The 23,132-nt window shown below is 42.4% G+C and overlaps 1 protein-coding gene across 1 annotated transcript in view; it reads left to right on the top strand.

Annotated features, from left to right (window-relative positions):
- Nucleotides 1–23,132, top strand: part of slit3 (slit homolog 3 (Drosophila)) — a 368,151-nt gene that overhangs the window by 294,370 nt on the left and 50,649 nt on the right. Inside the window, exons 27-30 of the mRNA XM_060928048.1 lie at nucleotides 2,936–3,033; nucleotides 10,360–10,499; nucleotides 20,631–20,724; nucleotides 20,853–20,990. Of these exons, the coding sequence (XP_060784031.1) occupies nucleotides 2,936–3,033; nucleotides 10,360–10,499; nucleotides 20,631–20,724; nucleotides 20,853–20,990 (470 nt within the window). The remainder of the gene's footprint in view (nucleotides 1–2,935; nucleotides 3,034–10,359; nucleotides 10,500–20,630; nucleotides 20,725–20,852; nucleotides 20,991–23,132) is intronic.

The following is a 23,132-nucleotide window of genomic DNA, read 5'->3' on the forward strand; positions in this document are numbered from 1 at the left end:
GGTTTCCTCAGGGTTCTCTGGTTTCCTCCCACCTCCCAAAAAATGCCAATAGAGGCATTAGTTACATTAGATTGCTCTTAGGTGTGAAAGTGTGTATGAAATCTGCCCAATCAGTGATTGACTGGACTGATGTACCATCTCTGGTGTATTCCCAGTTCACGCCCAGTATTCCCAGGATAGGCTCCGGATCTGTTATGACCCTGACCAGGATAAAGCTGTGCTGAAGATGAATGAATTAGTGAAGGGTGAAGCCAAGAATAGTGATTACAATTCAAAAACAGTTAGTTGGGCAGTATTGTATTGGGGGGTGTGTGTGTGTGTGTGTGTGTGTGTGTGTGTGTGTGTGTGTGTGTGTGTGTGTGTGTGTGTGTGCGCGCGCGGTGTCTTTTGATTGGTTATGGGATTCCTGTCAGTGTCTGTCTGAAGTTGAGCGGATAAGAGTTTCACCTCTTGCCCGCGACAAAAAAAAAAAAGGCTCCTGTTTTAATTAAAATCCCTGCACCCAAGGTTAAAACAGGTGTGTGTGTGTGTGTGTGTGTGTGTGTGTGTGTGTGTGTGTGTGTGTGTGTGTGTGTGTGTGTTTTTCAGGCTCTGTTCCATTTTGACAGCCTTCCCTTCCCTTAGCTTTCTTCTCTTTCTCTGTTGAGTCCAGATTTATTAAAATGCAGGCAGTGAATCAAGTGCAAGCAGTATAGAGGTGGCGAGAAAGAAAACAACCAGACACAGTAGCTGTGAGTGGTAGAGTGGAAATAAACAAAGCAGAAGGGTTTTTTCGTCTGAAACTGGAAATTGGCGACAGCTATGGAGTGCTAAATGGATCTGTGCACATTATTCTGCTTTTTGTCCTGTTTGGGCCAGGATGTGGGAAGGAGAAACCCAAACCAGACATTTGTAGTGACATTGAAAGAGCTCCTGTTACACCCATTTCAGAAGACTCGAACACAATAAAGCATGTTCCAGCTGCCGATAATTCCTCCAGAGGAATGTAAAATGTATTGTGTTTACTGGCAGTTTAGTCTTCCTCTCTCTTTCTGACCTCTGGGTCTGGATGTACAAGCATGTGCAGAAAGTGTGTGTAAAGGCTATGACTGAAACACTGGCTTTACTTGTAATTCTGTCAAAATTCAGACACCACATCATTATAGTGCTTACAGTGGAAAGCACTATATTGTTCTTCCTAGGCCTCTTAGTATTCCATTTTTTAATCTGTCTGTCTGTCTATTTCTTTCTTTCTCTCTATCTTCTTTTCTAACATCTATGTGTGTATCTCTTAATTTCTTTGTTTCTGTCTGTCTTAAAGGAGAACTGAAGTCATTTTTAAACTTGCTTTATTTCTTAATTACATTTTCGGTTTTAGTAACCTTATATCGTGACTCGTATTGGCAACTAATTGCAATTAAATATTATACTTATCGGCCTATTCGGTTTTTAGCCGTGTTGAATTTAGTTCATTTGGTCCACGGCAGGCGTCGCTTATCCGCGCGATCTTCACGAGACTTGTGCGAGACTTCAAAACGTCAAGTGTCAGCCAGGTGTCAGTGCCGCCATTTTGAAAACTGTTTTCCAAACGAAATATTGCACAAAAACGAGTTTAAATGACGATTACTGTCTACTTTTTTCAAACTTTCCTGATTGCTATCAAAACAAACAAAACTTCCGGCTTGATTACATCAGCATTCGAAAGAGGGTGCGCACGTCTTTTGACAACGTTGGCAGATGTTGGTCACTTTGATTTCCACTGTACGTTTTACTTCCGTCCTACGATGTCTCACACAGGTCTCAACGAATCTCGTTTACAGCCATTGTTTTGACATATGGACTGATATATTACAGAGCATATTTCAAACACTCATAACTTGCTATAGCAGTGACAAAATAGCTATCAAAAATGCATTCCTATATTTAATAAAATGGGATAAATAGAATTTTGATAATAAAAAAATTGCCTTCAGGTCTCTATTTTAATACAGTATCTTCGACTTCCCCATCTCTCTCTCTCTCTCTCTCTCTCTCTCTCTCTGTCTTCAGGGAAGGCCTTGCTTATTTCAGCAAGACAATGCCAAACCCCATTCTGCACATATTACTACTGCATGGCGCCATAGCAAAAGAGTGTAGGTGCTAAACTGGCCTGCCTACAGTCCAGCCCTGTCTCCCATTGAACACATTTGGTGTTTTATGAAGCACAAAGAAGACCCCAAACTGTTGAGCAAATTAAGTTGTATATCAGGCAAGAATGGGACAATATTTCACTTTCCAAACTACAGCAATTGGTCTCCACAGTTCTCAAACATTTACATTGTTCTTAAAAGTAGAGGTGATGTAACAGAGTAGTAAACATGCCCCTGTCACAGCTTTTTTTAAATGTGCTGCTGGCATCAAGTTCAAAATGAGCACGTATTTAAAAAAACAAAAAAACAACTTTGCTTACACAAATCTAAGCGAAGTGTGTGCTGTAGGTTCTGATTGTAACTTCGTGCATATCTAGGTGTTGCATTTGATTATTTAATCTTCATAAGATTTCAACTTGTTAAATGTGCCTCTTGTTAATCAGATTGAACTCAGATTCAAATCAGCTTATTATACTTGATAGCCAATTTTTTAGGTTTCTTGTTGGAAAGTATGGCTGAAGCGTCAAATCTTTATAGCAGTCGTGGAATTTGTGTTATAACATATAGCACTGCGTGACTTTTAGGTTGTTAAATGTGGCTCGGTGTGATGAATGCATCTACGTACTGTATAGCATCAGGTTAACAAGTACCTTGAGTGATCGAAATGGGTCTTGGGTACACATTTATATAATTCTGATACTCATGATCTTATGTACAAGTTTTATTATACATTATTTGCAACACAGATGCTGTGTAAGAGTTAAAGACATGTGAGTATGAGTCATATCACAGCTATAAATTCTGTTTGTCTTTTTCTGCTATCTCAGGGACGGAACTGTGAGATCCTCACGAATGCCTGCCTGAGCCAACCCTGCATCAATGGAGGCACATGTCACCTTTCTCCTGGTCAGGATGGCCATTACAGGTACACACTGTGCTCTCAATCCGACCGTGCTTAGGGTTATTTTACTGCTCGGACATCATCTCCATTCTGGCAATCTTTGTCTTTAAACTACACACTGACAGCATTGCTGCGAAACACATTACATTTCAACTCTATTTGCCAGGTGCCAGATTTTTAATGTCCCAATAAACGTCCTGCCTTTGGACACTCTCTGCCTCCTGAATCACCTTGTAACATTTTAAATGCATGCAGCTCTGCCCTTTCCATTCGAATACTGAGAGGCCTCGGCGTCCAGACAAGTGACAAATAAGCCCTGCGTCAGGTTCCATTTGACATTACAAAAACAGCAATGAAATGGCTGCGGTGAGCCATTTGGATGAAGTGGGGTCAGGGTGCGCGTTTGTGGCGTGGGCTGATGTCAGTGCTGGGGGAGTGAGTATGATATATTGACTCCAGCCTAGCTGCTGCCCTTTGAGCTAGAGCCATCTCTGAAATCTGGACGTCTGAGTGGCGTGTGGTGGGGAGGGTTCAGTTGGAGGTGCCTGGGTGGCACCAGTAAGTATATGAGCTGGTTACTGGGTGAGATAAGTGTTGCTGGTCTTTTGTGGCAAGTCTCCATGGAGACAAGACTTTATCAAACACAGCGCTTCCCCCGAAGCCTCAGTCACCAATGGTGCCAAGCCACAACATACGGTAGGGTTCAAAAGGAAACCTTAAAGTACTCCTGAACATGTGATTATAAACCATTAAAAGCAATCCGCATAGAATAATAAATTGTTAAATGTGTTTTACTGCCTAAGATTAAAAAACAAACAAACCAGGATCTACGAACATACATTTGTAGGCAAATTGATAATGCACCCATGTCCTCCATCATCCCAAATACCTTGCCGTCTAATTAAGTGTTAGTAAACCTGCTCTCATTTATCACAGGTACATGAACTCTATTTTAGTATCTGAATCTCGATTTTGCTCCGTTTTTGTTATTCTCAGCAGTTTATTTGCAAGTCGCCAAAATATGTCCCTTGCTACATAAAAGCAAAAGTCCATTTCAAAATCAATTGAAACTCCAGTCCTTTAATAATTTGCAGAATGGACAATGTGACATCACAAACCGCACCCTTTTTTTTTTTTTAAAGAAACTAAGTCTGTGTCCGAAATCACTCACTCGTTCACTACTCCCTACTCACTATCTAGGGAATTATTATATAGAGGACTATATAGTGAGCTCATCGGTAAAATAAAAAAAAAAAACACTTTTGGACATTACTCCGCTGTGCCGTTATTTACGTCATTACTGTCGCACAATTAAAACGTGCCAGATCAGTCGGCTGGTGGGTTTTCAAAATAATAAATACATGCATGTACCGTATTTTTGTGATGAATCCATATTATACTGAGCGTATTTTCCACATTAATAAATACAAAGTACTTTGTGTCTGCTGCATCTTTCTGTTCTTTTAAATCAAGGCTGAATGCTTTCTTCTTTTTTTTGAACACGGTCTTTTTATTTCTTTCTTTCTTCTTTGCCGCTGCCTTTTATTAAATCAGATTTGAGGCCTTTGATTAATTCCTCGCTCTGCACTGTAACTTTTATTCTTGTATTTTATCTGTCTTATTCTATTTTAGCTTATTTGCTATTCTCTTACTATTTTTAATTGTACTTGAATGTCCGTTTATAATGTATTTCTTCCTCCGGCCATTCACCCCAACACACTACAATATTATTGCCATTTTCACGCCACAACTTATAAATTTGTCTCATGCCCGTTGTCTTAGGGGAAAACAAACTACTGCTATACTCAGTTTAAAATACTTAACGGTCCTTATAAAACAGTTTTTATAGCTCTGTGAAAATGCACGACTGCAATGCATGATGGTATATATTGCTTGGTTAGTGACCATCGGTTGTACACTACTTTTCACGATGCATTGTGGGATACTATGAGTCCACTATATAGGGTGTAATAATTTTCACTATACATTCAGACAGCACTACAAAATGGCGAGCTCACTGTATAGTCCACTACAGAGTGAGTAATGAGTGATTTCGGATACAGCGTAACTGTTTGTTCTGTTTTAAGGAATTGACAGATTTGACCTAAACGCCGGGTTAGCGCTGTCGCCTCACAGCAAGAAGGTCCGGGTTCGAGCCCCGTGGCCAGCGAGGGCCTTTCTGTGTGGAGTTTGCATGTTCTCCCCGTGTCCGCGTGGGTTTCCTCCGGGTGCTCCGGTTTCCCCCACAGTCCAAAGACATGCAGGTTAGGTTAACTGGTGACTCTAAATTGACCGTAGGTGTGAATGGGAGTGTGAATGGTTGTCTGTGTCTATGTGTCAGCCCTGTGATGACCTGGTGACTTGTCCAGGGTGTACCCCGCCTTTCGCCCGTAGTCAGCTGGGATAGGCTCCAGCTTGCCTGTGACCCTGCAGAACAGGATAAAGCGGCTAGAGATAATGAGATGAGATGAGATGAGATGAGATGAGATGAGATGAGATGAGATGAGATGAGATGAGATGAGATGAGATGAGATGAGACCTAAACACCAGCCTATATAAACAATCAACTGTCCAAGAGGAGTTGGTTTTAACCCTTTTGTGCATAAATTATTAGAAAGCATATCCATTTGTAGATGTCTTTATTACTTTTCTTTTTTATGGCATGGAATTCAAATGAATTTTGATTTTTTTTAAAGAATCATGTATTTTAAATAAAAAAATAATTAAAAGGCATCAAGTAACACTTCAGATGTAAAATATTACAGAACATTTTGAACAAAATTATAAAAATAAACATTTATATGTATTTTTAACAAATACAGTTAAAATACCAATACAGTTTCTCATGAACCTTCTTCACAGGACATAGGTGCTAAAGAAGGCAACTGGACTTGCTTGAAATTCTTGAAGACATTTCACCTCTCATCTAAAAGGCTTCTTCAGTTCTGTCTGTCTAGTGTGGAGTTCCAGGTATTTATCCTCTAGTGGACCAAAAGCAACCCTAAGGAGAGTCGTTGAGTTCCTCAGGCCAGAACTCTGCAGTCTATCTTCATCTCAATAACAAAGGACACTCGTTTCAGGACTGCAATGCATTCTAGCCAGAGAAGACCGGTGGTTTGAAAGAGGAATAAAAGAAGCCATCTTCATCAACCTGGAACGACCATCACTGAACAGAGGAGGTGGTCTGAGGCCCTGTTTACATTATTTCGAATCAGCGGATCATCAGATTAACGTTTTTAAAACGATTCGCGTACACACAGCAACGCCAATACACGATTCGCGTGCACACAGCAACGCCAATACACGGATACGCTAATCACATGACTAATTAGATGGCACGTCACATGATCCCAGTGCATATCGGGCATGCGCAAGTCACTCACCACTTGCAAGTGGAAGGATGGCAAGCGAACACCTTCTCCAGCAAATAAACACACCTGGCTGTGATGTTCATGTTCTCACTGAGTTTAAGCGCCTGAAGGAGGTTGAAATATGTAAATAAACCTCAGTGCGGCTCAGCGCTTCCTCCTGCGCTCCAAATCACTCCGCCCTGAACAGCGAGTGCCCTCTGGAGGGTGCGCACTCTGGCCCTGCGTAGCTCACAGAGCGTGCGAGTGAAGCGCACGAGCAGTGATTCGGGACTGAGCCGCTGTGTGTGAGATCCCAACGCCAGCGAATCAAGAAGGTGGATGTCACAGTGACGTTGTCCAATGACGACGTCAGCTAGAGCTCAGCACAGCGTATCCGCGTATTCTCAATGTTTACACAGCACCGGATCAGATACGAACTGGATTGAATACGTGGGCTCTGGCGGATTCCCGTTTCCTGGCGTTTTAATGTGAACGGACAGTGCATCCGCGAAGAAAATGAGACAGATACGGTCTCAGGCTACGTTTACACTAGACCGTATCTGTCTCGTTTTCTTCGCGGATGCACTGTCCGTTTACATTAACCCCCCTGAAAAAGCGGGGAAACGGGAATCCGCCAGCGTCCACGTATTCAATCTAGATCGTATCAGCTCCGGTGCTGTGTAAACATTCAGAATACGCGGATACGCTGTGCTGAGCTCTAGCTGGCGTCTCATTGGACAACGTCACTGTGACATCCACCTTCCTGATTCGCTGGCGTTGGTCATGTGACGCGACTGATGAAAAACGGCGCAGACTTCCGCCTTGTATCACCTTTCATTAAAGAGTATAAAAGTATGAAAATACTGCAAATACTGATGCAAATACTGCCCATTGTGTAGTTATGATTGTCTTTAGGCTTGCCATCCTTCCACTTGCAAGTAATAAGTGATATGCGCTGGGATCTCACACACAGCGGCTCAGTCCCGAATCGTGGCTTGTTCACTTCACTCGCGCGCTCTGTGAGCTGCGCAGGGCCGGAGTGCGCACCCTCCAGAGGGCACTCGCTGTTCAGGGCGGAGTGATTTGGAGCGCAGGATGCCTGCGGAGCCGAGCGTATCCGCGTATTGGTGTTGCTGTGTGCACGGCTAACGGTTTTAGTGTAAACGCGAATCGTTTTAAGAACGTTAATCTGATGATCCGCTGATTCGACGTAATGTAAACGTAGCCTAAGGTAAACTTGGCCTGAGACACCACTTATCAGCCACCTACAATGCAGTCCTTGGCATACTTCCCAGAAAACTGAATACACATCCACACCAAGACTTCAATGACTCGCACGATGGCAGAGAGAACCAACGACCCACAGATCACCCTAATGACCCTCTAGGCTGCTAACAATATTCACATCCAGCCTCCAGTGACCCTAACACCTACAGGATGACTGAGAGGGTCAACAACCCACGTGACCTCAACGACTCTCCTTAGGGTTGCTTTTGGTCCACTAGAGGATAAATACCTGGAACTCCACACTAGTCAGACAGAACTGAAGAAGCCTTTCAGATGAGAGGTGAAATGTCTTCAAGAATTTCAAGCAAGTCCAGTTGCCTTCTTTAGCACCTACAGTTTACAATGACCTGGATGACTGAGAACCTTCGCAGACATATTCACAAGCCATGTTTCTGCTGAATACAGCATTGCTGGTCTAACCACTGACTTGTACACTTGTCTTTTCACTCTTGCACTTATTCTCCGGTCACACAACACTCCTGATACTCTTCCAATTGAATGAGGAATGAGGAAGTAATGCATCGAATACAGTGCCCATGGAGAAACTGGAAAAGAGTGTCGGGAGTGTTGTGTGACCGGAGAATAAGTGTGAGAGTGAAAGGAAAAGTGTACAAGTCAGTGGTTAGACCAGCGACGCTGTATTCTGCACAAACATGGCCTGTGAAGACAGTTCATGAGAAGAAGCTGGATACCACGGAAATGCGGATGCTGAGGTGGATGTGCGGCGTGACGAGAGAGGGACAGGATTAGAAACGAAATAATTAAAAAGTGGGGAAGATATCAGAGAAAGTACAGGAAAGGAGGTTGCAGTGGTATGGTCATGTGATGAAAGAGGAGGAGTATGTTGGTAGAAGAGTGATGAATATGGAGGTGGAAGGAAAAAGAAAAAGAGGAAAACCGAAACGAAGATGGTTAGAAAGTATTAGAATGGACGTAAGAGAGAAAGCCTGTCTGGACAAGAAGTGAGCAATCATGCAGTATGGAAGAGACTCATCAAATCCATCAACCCCATATAGAAGTGGGAGAAGATGTTAGGAGAAAAAAAAATTAACAAATACAGTAATTATGTAGGGCGGCACGGTGGTGTAGTGGTTAGCGCTGTCGCCTCACAGCAAGAAGGTCCTGGGTTCGAGCCCCGTGGCCGGCGAGGGCCTTTCTCTGCGGAGTTTGCATGTTCTCCCCGTGTCCGCGTGGGTTTCCTCCGGGTGCTCCGGTTTCCCCCACAGTCCAAAGACATGCAGGTTAGGTTAACTGGTGACTCTAAATTGACCGTAGGTGTGAGTGTGAATGGTTGTCTGTGTCTATGTGTCAGCCCTGTGATGACCTGGCGACTTGTCCAGGGTGTACCCCGCCTTTCGCCCGTAGTCAGCTGGGATAGGCTCCAGCTTGCCTGCAACCCTGTGGAACAGGATAAAGTGGCTAGAGAAGATGAGATGAGTAATTATGTAGCTTACTTCAGAAATGTATATTATGTTTTATAAAAGAAAAACTAATAATGTTTGATAAAGTCCAATATTGTTTGTTTGTTTGTTTGTTTGTTTGTTTGTTTGTTTGTTTGTTTTATTAGACCGATTTTGTGTAAAAATTTGAGACAGAAATGCCCAAGACATGTTTTATCTGTCACTGTTGGCCATGTAGGATTTTAGATGTGTTTTGTGTGTGTGTGTTTCACAGCATTAGAGCTGTGTTACGTCCACTTAGGGTGAAGTCACATGTATTCCCGCTCTTTTCCATGCGCTCTGCTCTTTAAACAATGCAATTACAGCTAGGAAAAACTGAGATTAGTTAGTCTGATAATAATCGCGACTCATTTTTTATTTCATCAATTCTAATCGTCATGAATATGTATCGTGATTTATCATCACATGATGTACCATTACATGCCTACTGGATATAATGTTAGTTAAGGGGAAATGTAAAACATTACTAAAACCTCGTATTTACTGACGGCTATAACAATAATTAAATAATATTGGCTGGCTTTTTTTTTCATGGTATATCAGATATATTCCATTCAGCTAGCATGATACTGAATAAATCGAAGATGAGTTCAATATCATGCTAGCTGAATGGAATATGTCTGATATACCATGAAAAAAAGCCAGCCAATATTATTATTATCATTATACATACACATTCCTTTCGGGTGTTCAACGCATCTTTCTCTTTCAAAATTCTCTCAAAATCTAACGCATTTAACAAAGCAAACCTGGCGGCCATGTTTGTTTACAAATTGTCACAGTCGCTCGCTAGCGTGGAAGTTTTACGTCACTGACGTGTGACGTCATATTGTCTTGACAACCATGCAATATCGTAAACCATATTCTCCATTGGGCAGAGTGATGTAATACACGTAGGATAAGCGATATGCTAACAATATTGCACGCTATCAAACCAAATGAATGAAACCTGCTAGAAGGGAATAGAACACATGTTTTTATTCCATTGAAAAAAGTGTCCTTCCATCGAAAAAGTGTCCTGTATATATAATAATAATGCATAATGCCTAGAGTTATACTAACTAGGTTTTAGTAGTTAAGATTCTGGATTAGCTCTGTGTTTTAGGATCACTTGCATGCTTCTGTTTCCCTGAGGTTTTAGAATATGAAGTCGTGTGTGAAGAAGATTTAAAAAAAAATTGGATACATGATTTTCTCAAACACCATTCCACCAGAGATAACAGCAGCCTATCTCTGTTTCTGTCCCATTCCAGCTGTGTGTGTATGCCTGGTTTTGAGGGCCAGCGATGTGAGGTGAACCCCGATGACTGTGAAGACAATGATTGTGAGAATAACTCCACTTGCGTGGACGGCATCAACAACTACACCTGCGTCTGCCCTTCTAACTACAGAGGTGCTGTCCAAAACCTGGCTTACAGTACTGATGGCTTACAGTTATTAGAGCTTGCGCACACACACACACGCACGTTTTTCTCACTATCCTTGTGAGGACCTTCACTGACATAATTATTATTGCAGTTAATTAATGCTGTGCCTGTATGTAAACCTAACCCTAACCTTAAAGGAGATACGCAGAACCTTTTATTTTTAAATACATTTCTGAGTGGATAACATCTCCATCCTTGACTCTTGTATGCTGCATAAATGGGAATAAAAATATATATTTTTGAGAGTTAAAATCAACCACAAAGTTGGCATTCGAGCTGCCCCACTGAGCCAGCCAGCCCTGAGTGCGTGATGTCACAGCGGTAACCGGTTTTAAGGCCAAGGCCTTTGACAGCTATAGACCAAAGCCAGACTCGGCAGGCAAGAGTGGTTGCAATGGCCTCTTCGTTTGGATTTATTGGAGATTCTTCGGATTCCTCAGATAGTAATACATCTGACTGTGATAGTCCTGAAATTGGAGTGTGTGTGTACATGCTACTGTTATACACGCAGAACCGTATCAGTTCGAACCATCGGAAAGTGAATCCGATAGTAACACGTCGGCCACGGAGGCCCACACCTTACGAAATAAAGCCAGAGAATAAAGCCGTCTAGAGAATTGGATGGAATTGGACTGACAGTCTCATGTGACTCTCATTAAAACAGGATAGGCGTTATAACTTATGCAACATACATGTACATGCATGCATTTTCACTGATAAAACGTAAAAGGCTAATTAAATAATCAGATGAACTGAGACAATCACATTCTGAAGCAAATTAAATAATCTTATACCGGTAACTTAAACACACAATACAAGTTACATATATTAATCTAAATGCAGGTGAATAATAAGTATTGTTGTTGCTGTGATGTATCCAAATAAGAGTCGCAGCTTACCCGCCTGTATTCTCGCTTCTTGAAGGCCGATTTTGTGGCCGATTGTTTTGAAACAATCTGACTTTCAGTTCTTCGTTCATTCACTTCTTCCACGTAAGGGTGAGATATTGCTGCTGAGGCAAGCATATCCAGTGGAGAAATCAGACAGCTGCGCCACTCATTCTCCATTTTCTCCATACTGAGTACTCCGCCATTACTGCTCGGCTCACACTCCGGGAGAACTGGTGCAACTGAACTTACTTTCCTTTTCTTGTAGTTTTCTTTTCCTTTAATTCTTGGTACTGCACCCTCTTTCAATACGGGCTTATAGCCAACGCTCCTCAACAGATCAGAGGTCTCGTACAAGTCTTCAGTAAAATGTGCAGAACAGAGACCACTTCGTAGGCACCCAATTTGCCCATGAACTTCTCGCAAAACACGTCCAAATCTTTGCAGTTTGAACATTCTTGGGCCATGAATGCAATGTAAATCCACCTTCTGTCATGTTGCTGCACCCACCAGCAACACATCTACGTGGCATGGCGATAAATTAGCTCAAAATGGAGGATCGAAGTTGCAGTCAGCTCTGTGTTTTAGTTTAGCGGAAATGGCGATGAGATCAATAGACTTCCTACTGTGACATCACAGATGTCAAGGTCATTCACTCAGACTACTACCTATATAAATCACTTTAATCATAAAAATTACTATATTAGACTTAATGCTTAAAACCATTCCTGTGCCATTCTTGAGGTCTCAAAGTATTTATAAACAAAAAGTGAGGCCATGTCTCTGCGTATCTCCTTTAACCTCAGTAATGAAAAGGAAACTTTTTTTGGCTCTTTTTTTTTTTTTTTAAACACAACAACAGCAATTTCCTTGTGGGGACCATCCAAATGTCCCCACAAGGTCAAAATTGTCAGATTTCACTGTGCTTGTGGGGACATTTGGTCCACAGTAGTATATAAACACACACACACACACACACACACACACACACACACACACAGTTTAGCAATGAGAGACCAGGTCAAATCCCATTCACTGGATTACATTGTTCAAGGAGTGCATTTCCTCCCCGTGTTATTGCTTTGTTAGCCAATTTTAGTTACGTTGCTACGAGGCTATAACCCCAATCCTTGTTTGTCCGTTGGCACCTTATACAGTTAAGGTCGCTTTGAAATAATATAAAAACTGTAAGAGGGTAATGTGTTCTAAACAAAAAGCAAGAGTGTGACAGGCGTCCTGACTCAGCGATGTTAGAGTAAAGGCTGTTGCTTGTGTACTGCAGGACTGGGAGGAAAGATGCAGCTGTTTTCAGCAAGCCCTGTTATTACTCACAGGAAGTCTAATTATTATATCCTCCTCTGAGAGCGGGTAGAGTGTGTGTGTGTGTGTGTGTGTGTGTACGCCAACTTTGGTACCAGCTTTGGACTGGAAGCCAAAACTGTAGTCTTGCCCTACACACAGCTGCTGTATAAAGCCGAGCGGTTGACGAGAAGGGAAGCCTCGAAGCAGGTCCACAATTAGAACTCTTGTAAACAGTTTTCCTCTTCTTCACTCACACTCCTATGCAGAATTCACTCTTTTGTTGCACTCATACACACCCCAGGTTTTTTTTTTTTTACCAACTATGCTTTCAGGTGCTTAGACACATGAAACATTTGACTCGAACCTTGATGTGTTTTTAACCTTTTACACAGGTGAGAATGCAGCAATCACACTCGGTGCAGATGAAAACATGAGCATCTGAATATCTGAGTGAACTAGAATGTGGGTCGAATGCATTGAGAAAATTATTTCAGACTTCAGACTTTATGACAGATTTTATGTTATTTTTTTACAATATTAGACTGATCCGCAAGTGGTCATGCTAATCGAGGCAGCTCAGTCATATTAAATATTAACATTTTCCTTTAGAATTCGCTGGTATAATTCAGAATTCATTGTTCCATCAACGATGGCAAGCCATCCTGGCCCAGATGCAGCAAAACAGGCCCAAACCATGCTACTACCACCACCATGTTTCACAGATGGGATAAGGTTCTTATGCTGGAATGCAGTGTTTTCCTTTCTCCAAACATAACGCTTCTCATTTAAACCAAAAAGTTTTATTTTGGTCTCATCCATCCACAAAACATTTTTCCAATAGCATTCTGGCTTGTCCACATGATCTTTAGCAAACTGCAGACAAGCAGCAATGTTCTTTTTGGAGAGCAGTGGCTTTCTCCTTGCAACCCTGCCATGCACACCATTGTTCAGTGTTCTCCTAATGGTGGACTCATGTACATTAACATTAGCCAATGTGAGAGAGGCCTTCAGTTGCTTTGAAGTTACCCTGAGGTCCTTTGTGACCTCGCCGACTATTACACGCCTTGCTCTTGGAGTGATCTTTGTTGGTCGACCACTCCTGGGGAGGGTAACGATGGTCTTGAATTTCCTCCATTTGTACACAATCTGTCTGACTGTGGATTGGTGGAGTCCAAACCTTTTCCAGCCTGATGAGCATCAACAACGCTTTTTCTGAGGTCCTCAGAAATCTCCTTTGTTTGTGCCATGATACACTTCCACAAACATGTGTTGTGAAGATCAGACTTTGATAGATCCCTGTTCTTTAAATAAAACAGGGTGCCCACTCACACCTGATTGTCATTGTAAATGATCATAAATCAGAAAAGGAAGAAAAAGAATACGAAGAAATGTATATATCATATAATAATTTAAAAAGCTTGGAAAGAAATTGAAATTGTTACAGTTGGACAGGAAGGAAAAGTAGTTGATTCAGAGAAAACATAAACATAACTATAAAGGCACCATTTATCAAGGTGGAAAAAGAGAAAAAAATGCATCAAGTGAACCAAACATGCTGCGTTGTTTGGTTTCAAGGTGTGTGGTGTAGGTGCGAGCTGCTAACCTGAGCCGCGAGGTGCAAACTGAGCCAAAGGACAGAGTCGTAATAGTGCAAAAATGTTCTCATTATTTGGAACGACAAACAAAAAACAGAAAATAGAAGAAGCAGAGGAAGAAGAAGCCTTTATTTGTCACATGCACACTCAAGAACAGTGAAATTCATCCTCTGCATTTAACCCATCTGAAGCAGTGAACACGCGCGCGCACACACAAGTGAGCAGACGCACATACCCAGAGCACTGGGCAGCCATACTACAACGCCCGGGGAGCAGCTAGGGGTTAGGTACCTTGCTCAAGGGCACTTCAGCCCAAAACCGCTCCATGTTAACCTAACCAAAAATAAACACTGGGTGCAATGCACAAAATGCTTATAATGATCAAATCATTTATTTAGTGTTACTATTTAACACACTTGACCAAGGTTTGTCCTGAAGACGTAATTCTTCATCGTCGCTTTTGTCGTCACTGCCGAACCCGATCCGGGCTTGAAGCGAACCATGTTTGAGTGATGTAGCGCCACTTCTCTCGATTTCTAGTAGCACTCTAGAGCACTCTTGCACTTTTGAGGTTGGGTTAGAAATTGTGCAAATAAAGTCTTCTTTGATTACTTCGGGCTTTCTTTCCATCAATTCTTCCTCCAAGGCACAATTCTTCTAGTCATCCTTTCCTTATGTAATATCCAATAAACTTGAGTTGGCATCATTCAACCGTTGTCAAGAGTTGTCTGTTTTGGCCTCTATGTTGGAGAACTTGTTCATTTGTAATTCAATCCATGTATGAAATCTTGAGCATACGCAGATAAAACCACATCCTCACAGCTGCAATATTCCGCCGCGTTTTTGCTGTGAAGGTCCACGACTCGCATCCGTATAACAACACAGACCACACGAAGGTTTTGAGAAGGCGTATTTTTAGCACAGCTGATAAACTATCTATGAACAAGTTCTTCATTTTGTTGAAAGCGTCCTTAGGTAACACAATTCTCCTACGTATATCGTTTTCAAATCGGCCATCTGAAGTTACAAACGCGCCCAGGTAATTGAAGGATGATATTTGCTCAATATCCTGATCCCCCTGCTTGAGCTTATAAGCAAGTTTGAACTGTGGTGCAGATTTTGATATGCTCATGCATTTGGTCTTCTTGGCGTTGACTTTGAGACCAAGTCTTTAACTTGCAGCTATGCTAGTATTGAAGAGTCGTTGGAGACATTCAACGACTCTTTGATACTTTAGTAGCTGCAATTCTTAGAGAACATTTTATGAATAGGTTTTTATCCCTATAACCCTTTTTTTACTTTTTGTTTTGTTTAATAATGTGCAGCATGAAACCAAATCAAAAATTTCAGACTCTACAAACAAATAATTTGACATAAACACAATGAGTGAAGAAACATCCATAGTGACATTCCATGTCCCAACAGCTAGCCGCTGTGTTCTGGGATCAGGTCGTCGAGGCCCCTGCCTTCGACTGCCGCCCAATCCACACCTATCGTCATGAGCTTTGGGTAATGACCGAAAGAACAAGATCGCGGATACAAGCGGCCGAAATGAGTTTCCTTCGCAGGGTGGCTGGGCGCTCCCTTAGAGATAGGGTGAGAAGCACAGTCACTCGGGAGGAGCTCAGAATAGAGCCGCTGCTCCTCTACATCAAGAGGAATCAGCTGAGGTGGCTCTGGCATCTCTTTCGGATGCCTCCTGGACGCCTCCCTGGGGAGGTGTTCCAGGCATGTCCCCCCGGGAGGAGGCCCCGGGGAAGACCCAGGACATGCTGGAGGGACTATGTCTCTCGGCTGGCCTGGGAACGCCTCGGTGTTCTTCCTGAGGAGCTGGCCAAGGTGTCTGGGGAGAGGGAAGTTTGGGCTTCCATGCTCAAACTGCTGCCTCCGTGACCCGGCCCCAGATAAACAGAAGAAAATGAGATGAGATGAGATGAGAAACATCCATAGTGTTGCTATTCAGGAGAGATAATCAAGGCTTACGATAAGGTACAGGACACCGTGGGAAAAGATCAAGTCACAATGTCCTACTCTGTTCCTTGATTAAGAACTGTGTCAGCGTCTTTCAACATAATCTCGATCCAATTTATCTGTAGCATATAGCCAATAAGCACGGATAACTTCAATTAAACCCTGTCTGTACTAAACTCACTTATAATACAAGTGTAAGGGCTTGAGTTGAATTGATCCATATTCAGTTGTATAACTCAAATGTAATGTCAGTTACAGTCTAACAGTGAAGGTTTAAGGATGAGACAGACATGAAGGGAAGTCATGTCAAAGCTGTTATGTAGTTTTAGGTAATTTTCCAACACTGGTGCAATACAGTAAAAAGTAATTTGGGTTATTTTATGCTTTTCCCGAAGGTTTTATGGACCATCAGGCAGGGAATGAGGCACTTTTGTGTTTCCTGTGAGCTACATTGATTGTGTACGTAGTTCCATGTTTGAAAAAATAAATTATATAGATTTAGAGCTTCATTTCCAAAATGTGTGTTTTTGTGTGCGTGCGTGCGTGTGTGTGTGTGTGTGTGTGTGTGTGTGTACGCGCACACACACGCACGCACACAGTGGTGCTTGAATGTTTGTGAACCCTTTAGAATTGTCTATATTTCTGCATAAATATGACCTAAAACATCATCAGATTTTCACACAAGTCCTAAAAGTAGATAAAGAGAACCCAGTTAAACAAATGAGACAAAAATATTATACTTGGTCATTTATTTATTGAGGAAAATGATCCAATATTACATATCTGTGAGTGGCAAAAAGTATGTGAACCTTTGCTTTCAGTATCTGGTGTGACCCCCTTGTGCAGCAAAATTGCAACTAAACGTTTCCGGTAACGGTTGATCAGTCCTGCACACCGGCTTGGAGGAATTTTAGCCCATTCCTCCATACAGAACAGCTTCAACTCTGGGATGTTGGTGGGTTTCCTCACATGAACTGCTCGCTTCAGGTCCTTCCACAACATTTCCATTGGATTAAGGTCAGGACTTTGACTTGGCCATTCCAAAACATTAACTTTATTCTTCTTTAACCATTCTTTGGTAGAACGACTTGTGTGCTTAGGGTCGTTGTCTTGCTGCATGACCCACCTTCTCTTGAGATTCAGTTCATGGACAGATGTCCTGACATTTTCCTTTAGAATTCACTGGTATAATTCAGAATTCATTGTTCCAATGATGGCAAGCCGTCCTGGCCCAGATGCAGCAAAACAGGCCCAAACCATGATACTACCACCACCATGTTTCACAGATGGGATAAGGTTCTTATGCTGGAATGCAGTGTTTTCCTTTCTCCAAACATAACGCTTCTCATTTAAACCAAAAAGTTCTACTTCGTTCTCGTCTGTCCACAGAACATTTTTCCAATAGCCTTCTGGCTTGTCCACATGATCTTTAGCAAACTGCAGATGAGCAGCAATGTTCTTTTTGGAGAGCAGTGGCTTTCTCCTTGCAACCCTGCCATGCACACCATTGTTGTTCAGTGTTCTCCTGATGGTGGACTCATGAACATTAACATTAGCCAATGTGAGAGAGGCCTTCAGTTGCTTTGAAGTTACCCTGAGGTCCTTTGTGACCTCGCCGACTATTACACGCCTTGCTCTTGGAGTGATCTTTGTTGGTCGACCACTCCTGGGGAGGGTAACGATGGTCTTGGATTTCCTCCATTTGTACACAATCTGTCTGACTGTGGATTGGTGGAGTCCAAACTCTTTAGAGATGGTTTTGTAACCTTTTCCAGCCTGCTGAGCATCAACAACGCTTTTGCTGAGGTCCTCAGAAATCTCCTTTGTTCTCCAGGTTCTCTTTATCTACTTTTAGGACTTGTGTGAAAATCTGATGATGTTTTAGGTCATGTTTATGCAGAAATATCGACAATTCTAAAGGGTTCCCAAACTTTCAAGCACCACTGTGTGTGTGTGTGTGTGTGTGTGTGTGTGTGTGTGTGTGTGTGTGTGTGTGTGTGTGTGTGTGTGTGTCTCATTCTGTAATTGCAGGTACATTTCAAGTGTTGACTCTTTCGTCAACTCTGTTATTATCATTAAACTGGGCGATCCATTAACAAAATTGATGATAACAGAGTTAACATTTCCCACCATTTTGTGTCTTAACTCCACATGCTAACCTTAAACTAGCGACCACATGGCATGTGTAAAAACAGAATTTTATGGCTTTCAATCATATCGTTGTTTTTAAAAAATGAGCGAGAGATTCACTCCGCTGTGGCGACCCCTAATCAAGAGCAGCCAAAAGAAGAAGAAGTGAGAGATTCACTCCAATATCACCATAACAGATTTGACGAATAATTAATCTACTCTTGGTGCATCCTCAACATTTTGTTCAAATTAATAAGAGAAGAAACATAACATACCTCATTGCCTTTCTAAAGTTTCCTGCCAGAGGAAGCAACATCACTCAGTGCAGGTGTCATGCGTGTTATTAAAAGTCTTTGTGGATTTTATGCGGGTTGGTAACAGAGTTCATGAGAACATTGGGATGGATAAAAAAATTTATTACTAAAATTTCACATAATACAGAAAATAGACTTTCGATGCAATTGATTTTATAACAGTTCATAGAATAAGTCCCATAAAACAGATTGTTAGACTGAATCACTTCATTTATTCAAGTTGAATGTATGAGTCAGTAGTCGAAGACAGCCAATGATGTGGGGGGAGGGGTGGGAGTCATGTAGTTAATGTTTTATGAATAAATTGGGTCTAAAATGTACATCAAGCATTGCTATTGGTAAAAGTTTGTCATAATTTGCATTATTGGTAAAAACTGATTCAATAAAGGTTTCTTTTGTGGGAAATAACAAAAGGTTTATCTCAGAGACGTGAAATGTACCCTGAATTCCAGAATGATCCATATATATATATATCCATCCATCCATTATCTGTAGCCGCTTATCCTGTGCAGGGCCACAGGCAAGCTGACTATGGGCGAAAGGTGGGGTACACCCTGGACAAGTCACCAGGTTATCGCAGGGCTGACACATAGAGACAAACAACCATTCACACTCACATTCACACCTACGTTCAATTTAGAGTCACCAGTTAACCTAACCTGCATGTCTTTGGACTGTGGGGGAAACCGGAGCACCCGGAGGAAACCCACGCAGACACGGGAAGAACATGCAAACTCCACACAGAAAGGCCCTCGAACCCAGGACCTTCTTGCTGTGAGGCGACAGTGTTAACCACTACACTACCGTGCTGCCCCATATATATAATGGAAATCAGGCTAAAAACACTGGAGTTCTCTTTTTTTTTAATCACAATCCTGCTATTGATATTGAAGAGGGCTGTAAAATGTAAATGAACCCTTCGCAAAAACATATTTTACTCTTTTTTTTTTCCCCTCCACAAAAGACCCTGACATTTAAATATGTAGTTTTTTTTTGTAATAAGTTATTCCTATAATTTTGGTCAAATTTGAACCAGGGTTTACCGGTGTGTTTTGAGTTGCATGTCTACTACAATAACGATATAGACAACATTGTGATTATATCAGTCAACCCTTCAAGCCAGCTCATCTCTGTTACTATTTCTCCTGCTCGGTTTTTGTGTTCCTTCTGTTTAGTTTAGCGCTATAGTGATCTCTCCACATCCTATTTGATCTTAAATGCCCTTCAGTTTTACCATGTAGATTTGATTAAAAAGCCACAGCTATTTGCCAGGCTGCGGGTGCAGATGCTGAGCTGGGCCGAGGAAACAGCGGGCCGCAGAGGGCCACACATGTTTAACTGCATCTCGACTAAATATCGAGTCAAAGCCCCAGAGTCGGATGCTGGAGAGTTGAGGAAGCAAGCCTGGCTGGCGAGCTCATCCAGAGCCTGGGAGGCTGCATCTGTTTCCGTGTGTGCGCTACATTTGTATTCGAGAGTTCTACACACTAAAACAGTAAGGCCCACAAGCAGATAGTGGTAGAATAGAGGGTTCTGTGTGTGAGAGAGAGAGAGAGAGAGGGGATGTCCACCAGCAGGTGGAAGGATAAAGAAGCCATATTTAAGCTTCAGAAGGAATGATTTAGTGCTCTCAGAAGAGTCCTGGAGCATTGTGGCTTTGCCAACACACACACACACACACACACACACACACTCTTCAGCTTGACAAAACTGACTAAAAAATGTCAGTAGACCACCAGGGAGTCATCAAACACAAAGATGACCCTTTCTCCACGCAACTGCTAGCTAAATTTTTACTACCACAGTTTAGCTGTTCAGCCTGTGATACAGCTGTGGCAGCTGTGTAGGCAGGTGTTATAGAAGTTATATCTGTCTGTGTATGTGTTTATGTGCATTAGGAGACCTGTGTGAAGAGGTGGTGGACCCCTGCCTGCCTGGGTTTGACCCCTGCCAGCACGACTCCAAGTGTGTGCCTCTCAGTAAGGGCTACAGGTAAGTGTGTCATCTCCAGGGCTCAAAGGTCAGAGTTCAGAGGGTCAAGTATAGAAACTCTGACACCACATGATGTGCAATACATGGATTGTAGCTTGTCCAGTACATGCCGTGTGTATGTGCTGTAGGTGCGAGTGTTTGCCAGGTTATGTGGGGCAGCACTGTGAGCAGGACTACAATGACTGTCTGGAGAACAAGTGTCAGCATGGGGCTGAGTGTGTGGATGCCATCAACGGTTACACATGTGTCTGCAAGGATGGGTTCAAGTAAGACACGTACAAATAGTACATATTTACCTATACACACATGCACACGAACATCTACACAGAATTTTTTGGGAAGTCCAATTGTGTACGAACGTAACCATATGCACTGGGGTGTCAGGAATTTAGTACAATAATGCATTATTCATTCATTTCAAGTAGCCACTTGGTTCTATGGATCCAGACCTTGTTCTGAGAATAATAAGCAGGAGTACACCCTGGATGGGATGGTAGTCCATCACAGGCCAAGATTCACACAAACATTGACACACTGATTCACACCTGGGGCAGTTTAGTAAAGCCAGTCAACCTACTGCCATGTTTTTTGGGTGATAGAAAGAAACCCATATGGACGCTGGGAGAAAGTGCAAGAACTCCAAACATAGCCCTTTTCGATCAACAGGGACTGAGTTCCGTTCTTATTCACGCACCAAATTTTGAACCGTTCAGAGCATCCATCCATCCATCCATCCATCCATTATCCATAGCCGCTTATCCTGTGCAGGGTCACGGATAAGCTGGAGCCTATCCCAGCTGACTATGGGCGAAAGGCGGGGTACACCCTGGACAAGTTGCCAGATCACCGCAGGGCTGACACATAGAGATAAACAACCATTCACACTCACATTCACACCTACGGTCAATTTAGAGCCACCATTTAACCTAACCTGCATGTCTTTGGACTGTGGGGGAAACCGGAGCACCCGGAGGAAACCCACACAGACACGGGGAGAACATGCAAACTCCACACAGAAAGGCCCTCGCCAGCCGCCAAGCTCAAACCCAGAACCTTCTTGCTGTGAGGCGACAGCGCTAGCCACTACACCACCGTGCCGCCCCCCCCTTTGAGAGCATTTCGACTAAAAATAAACCTGGTTCCCAGCTGGAATCAAAATACAGCTGGTTTTTCCAGCATGAACCGTGATGACATCGGCAGGTGTGTCATTAATTTGGAAAGGAAGCAAAGTGCAGCAACGGAGAATGCAACGGAAAAGGATAAATCTTCATTAAAAAATGGACTGAAAACAAATATCTGCAAGAACAGAACAAAAGTTCACAGGTAATCAATGCGCACCACCATCTTGCCTACTGTTCACTCCTGTTGTGAATTGTGCAACGTCCTCTGTTCATGACGCATCCTTGATTACACCGGTTCCGTTCAAAACTGGTGAAAACGTGGGCCGGTTCGCTAGCTGGCACCAAGGTTCAAACTTTGAACTTTGAACATCCGCCTCATTAGTTATTCAAAACTTTAGCTGGTGGTCTACCAAAGCTCAGTTGACAAAGCGTTTGTACGGAGAAGGTGCATTGCTCGCATGAAAAATGCCTCACGCTTGCGTTGTTTTAGGTTGTTTGAATCAATCCAACCGTGAAACTGATAAAAGTTTCTTCAGGGTTCCCCGTGAACTAATAAAAAAAGGGTGAACGAACACAGGATTTCACAAAAAGACATCGAGAAAGGTGGCTTTTGAACCTCTCACTGAAATCGAAGGAAGTCGAGTCGAAGCATGCTCGAGTTTGCAGTTATCGCTTGGTGAAAGGTTTGTATCTCCCTCTCAGCTACAGTGCCTTGCAAAAGTATTCATACCCCTTGAACTTTTTCACATTTTTCCACCTTACAACCACAAACTTAAATGTTTTTTACTGAGATTTTATGTGATAGACCAACACAGAGTAGCACATAATTGTGAAGTGAAACGAAAATGATAAATGGTCTTCAAAATTTTAAACAAATAAAAATCTGAAAAATGTGATGTGCATTAGTATTCAGCCCCCCTGCGTCAATACTTTGTAGAGCCACCTTTTGCTGCAATTACAGCTGCAAGTCTTTTTGTGGTATGTCTCTACCAGCTTTGCACATCTAGACACTGAAATTTTTGTCCATTCTTCTTTGCAAAATAGCTCAAGCTCAGCCAGATTGGATGGAGAGCGTCTGTGAACAGCAATTTTCAAGTCTTGCCACAGATGCTCAATGGGATTTAGGTCTGGACTTTGACTGGGCCATTCTAACACCTGAATATTCTTTGATCTAAACCATTCCATTGTAGCTCTGGCTGTATGTTTAGGGTCATTGTCTTGCTGGAAGGTGAATCTCCTTCCCAGTCTCAAGTCTTTTGCAGCCTCCAACAGGTTTTCTTCCAGGAT

This window comes from Neoarius graeffei, chromosome 8 (assembly GCF_027579695.1).
Source record: "Neoarius graeffei isolate fNeoGra1 chromosome 8, fNeoGra1.pri, whole genome shotgun sequence".
Lineage (NCBI taxonomy): Eukaryota > Metazoa > Chordata > Actinopteri > Siluriformes > Ariidae > Neoarius > Neoarius graeffei.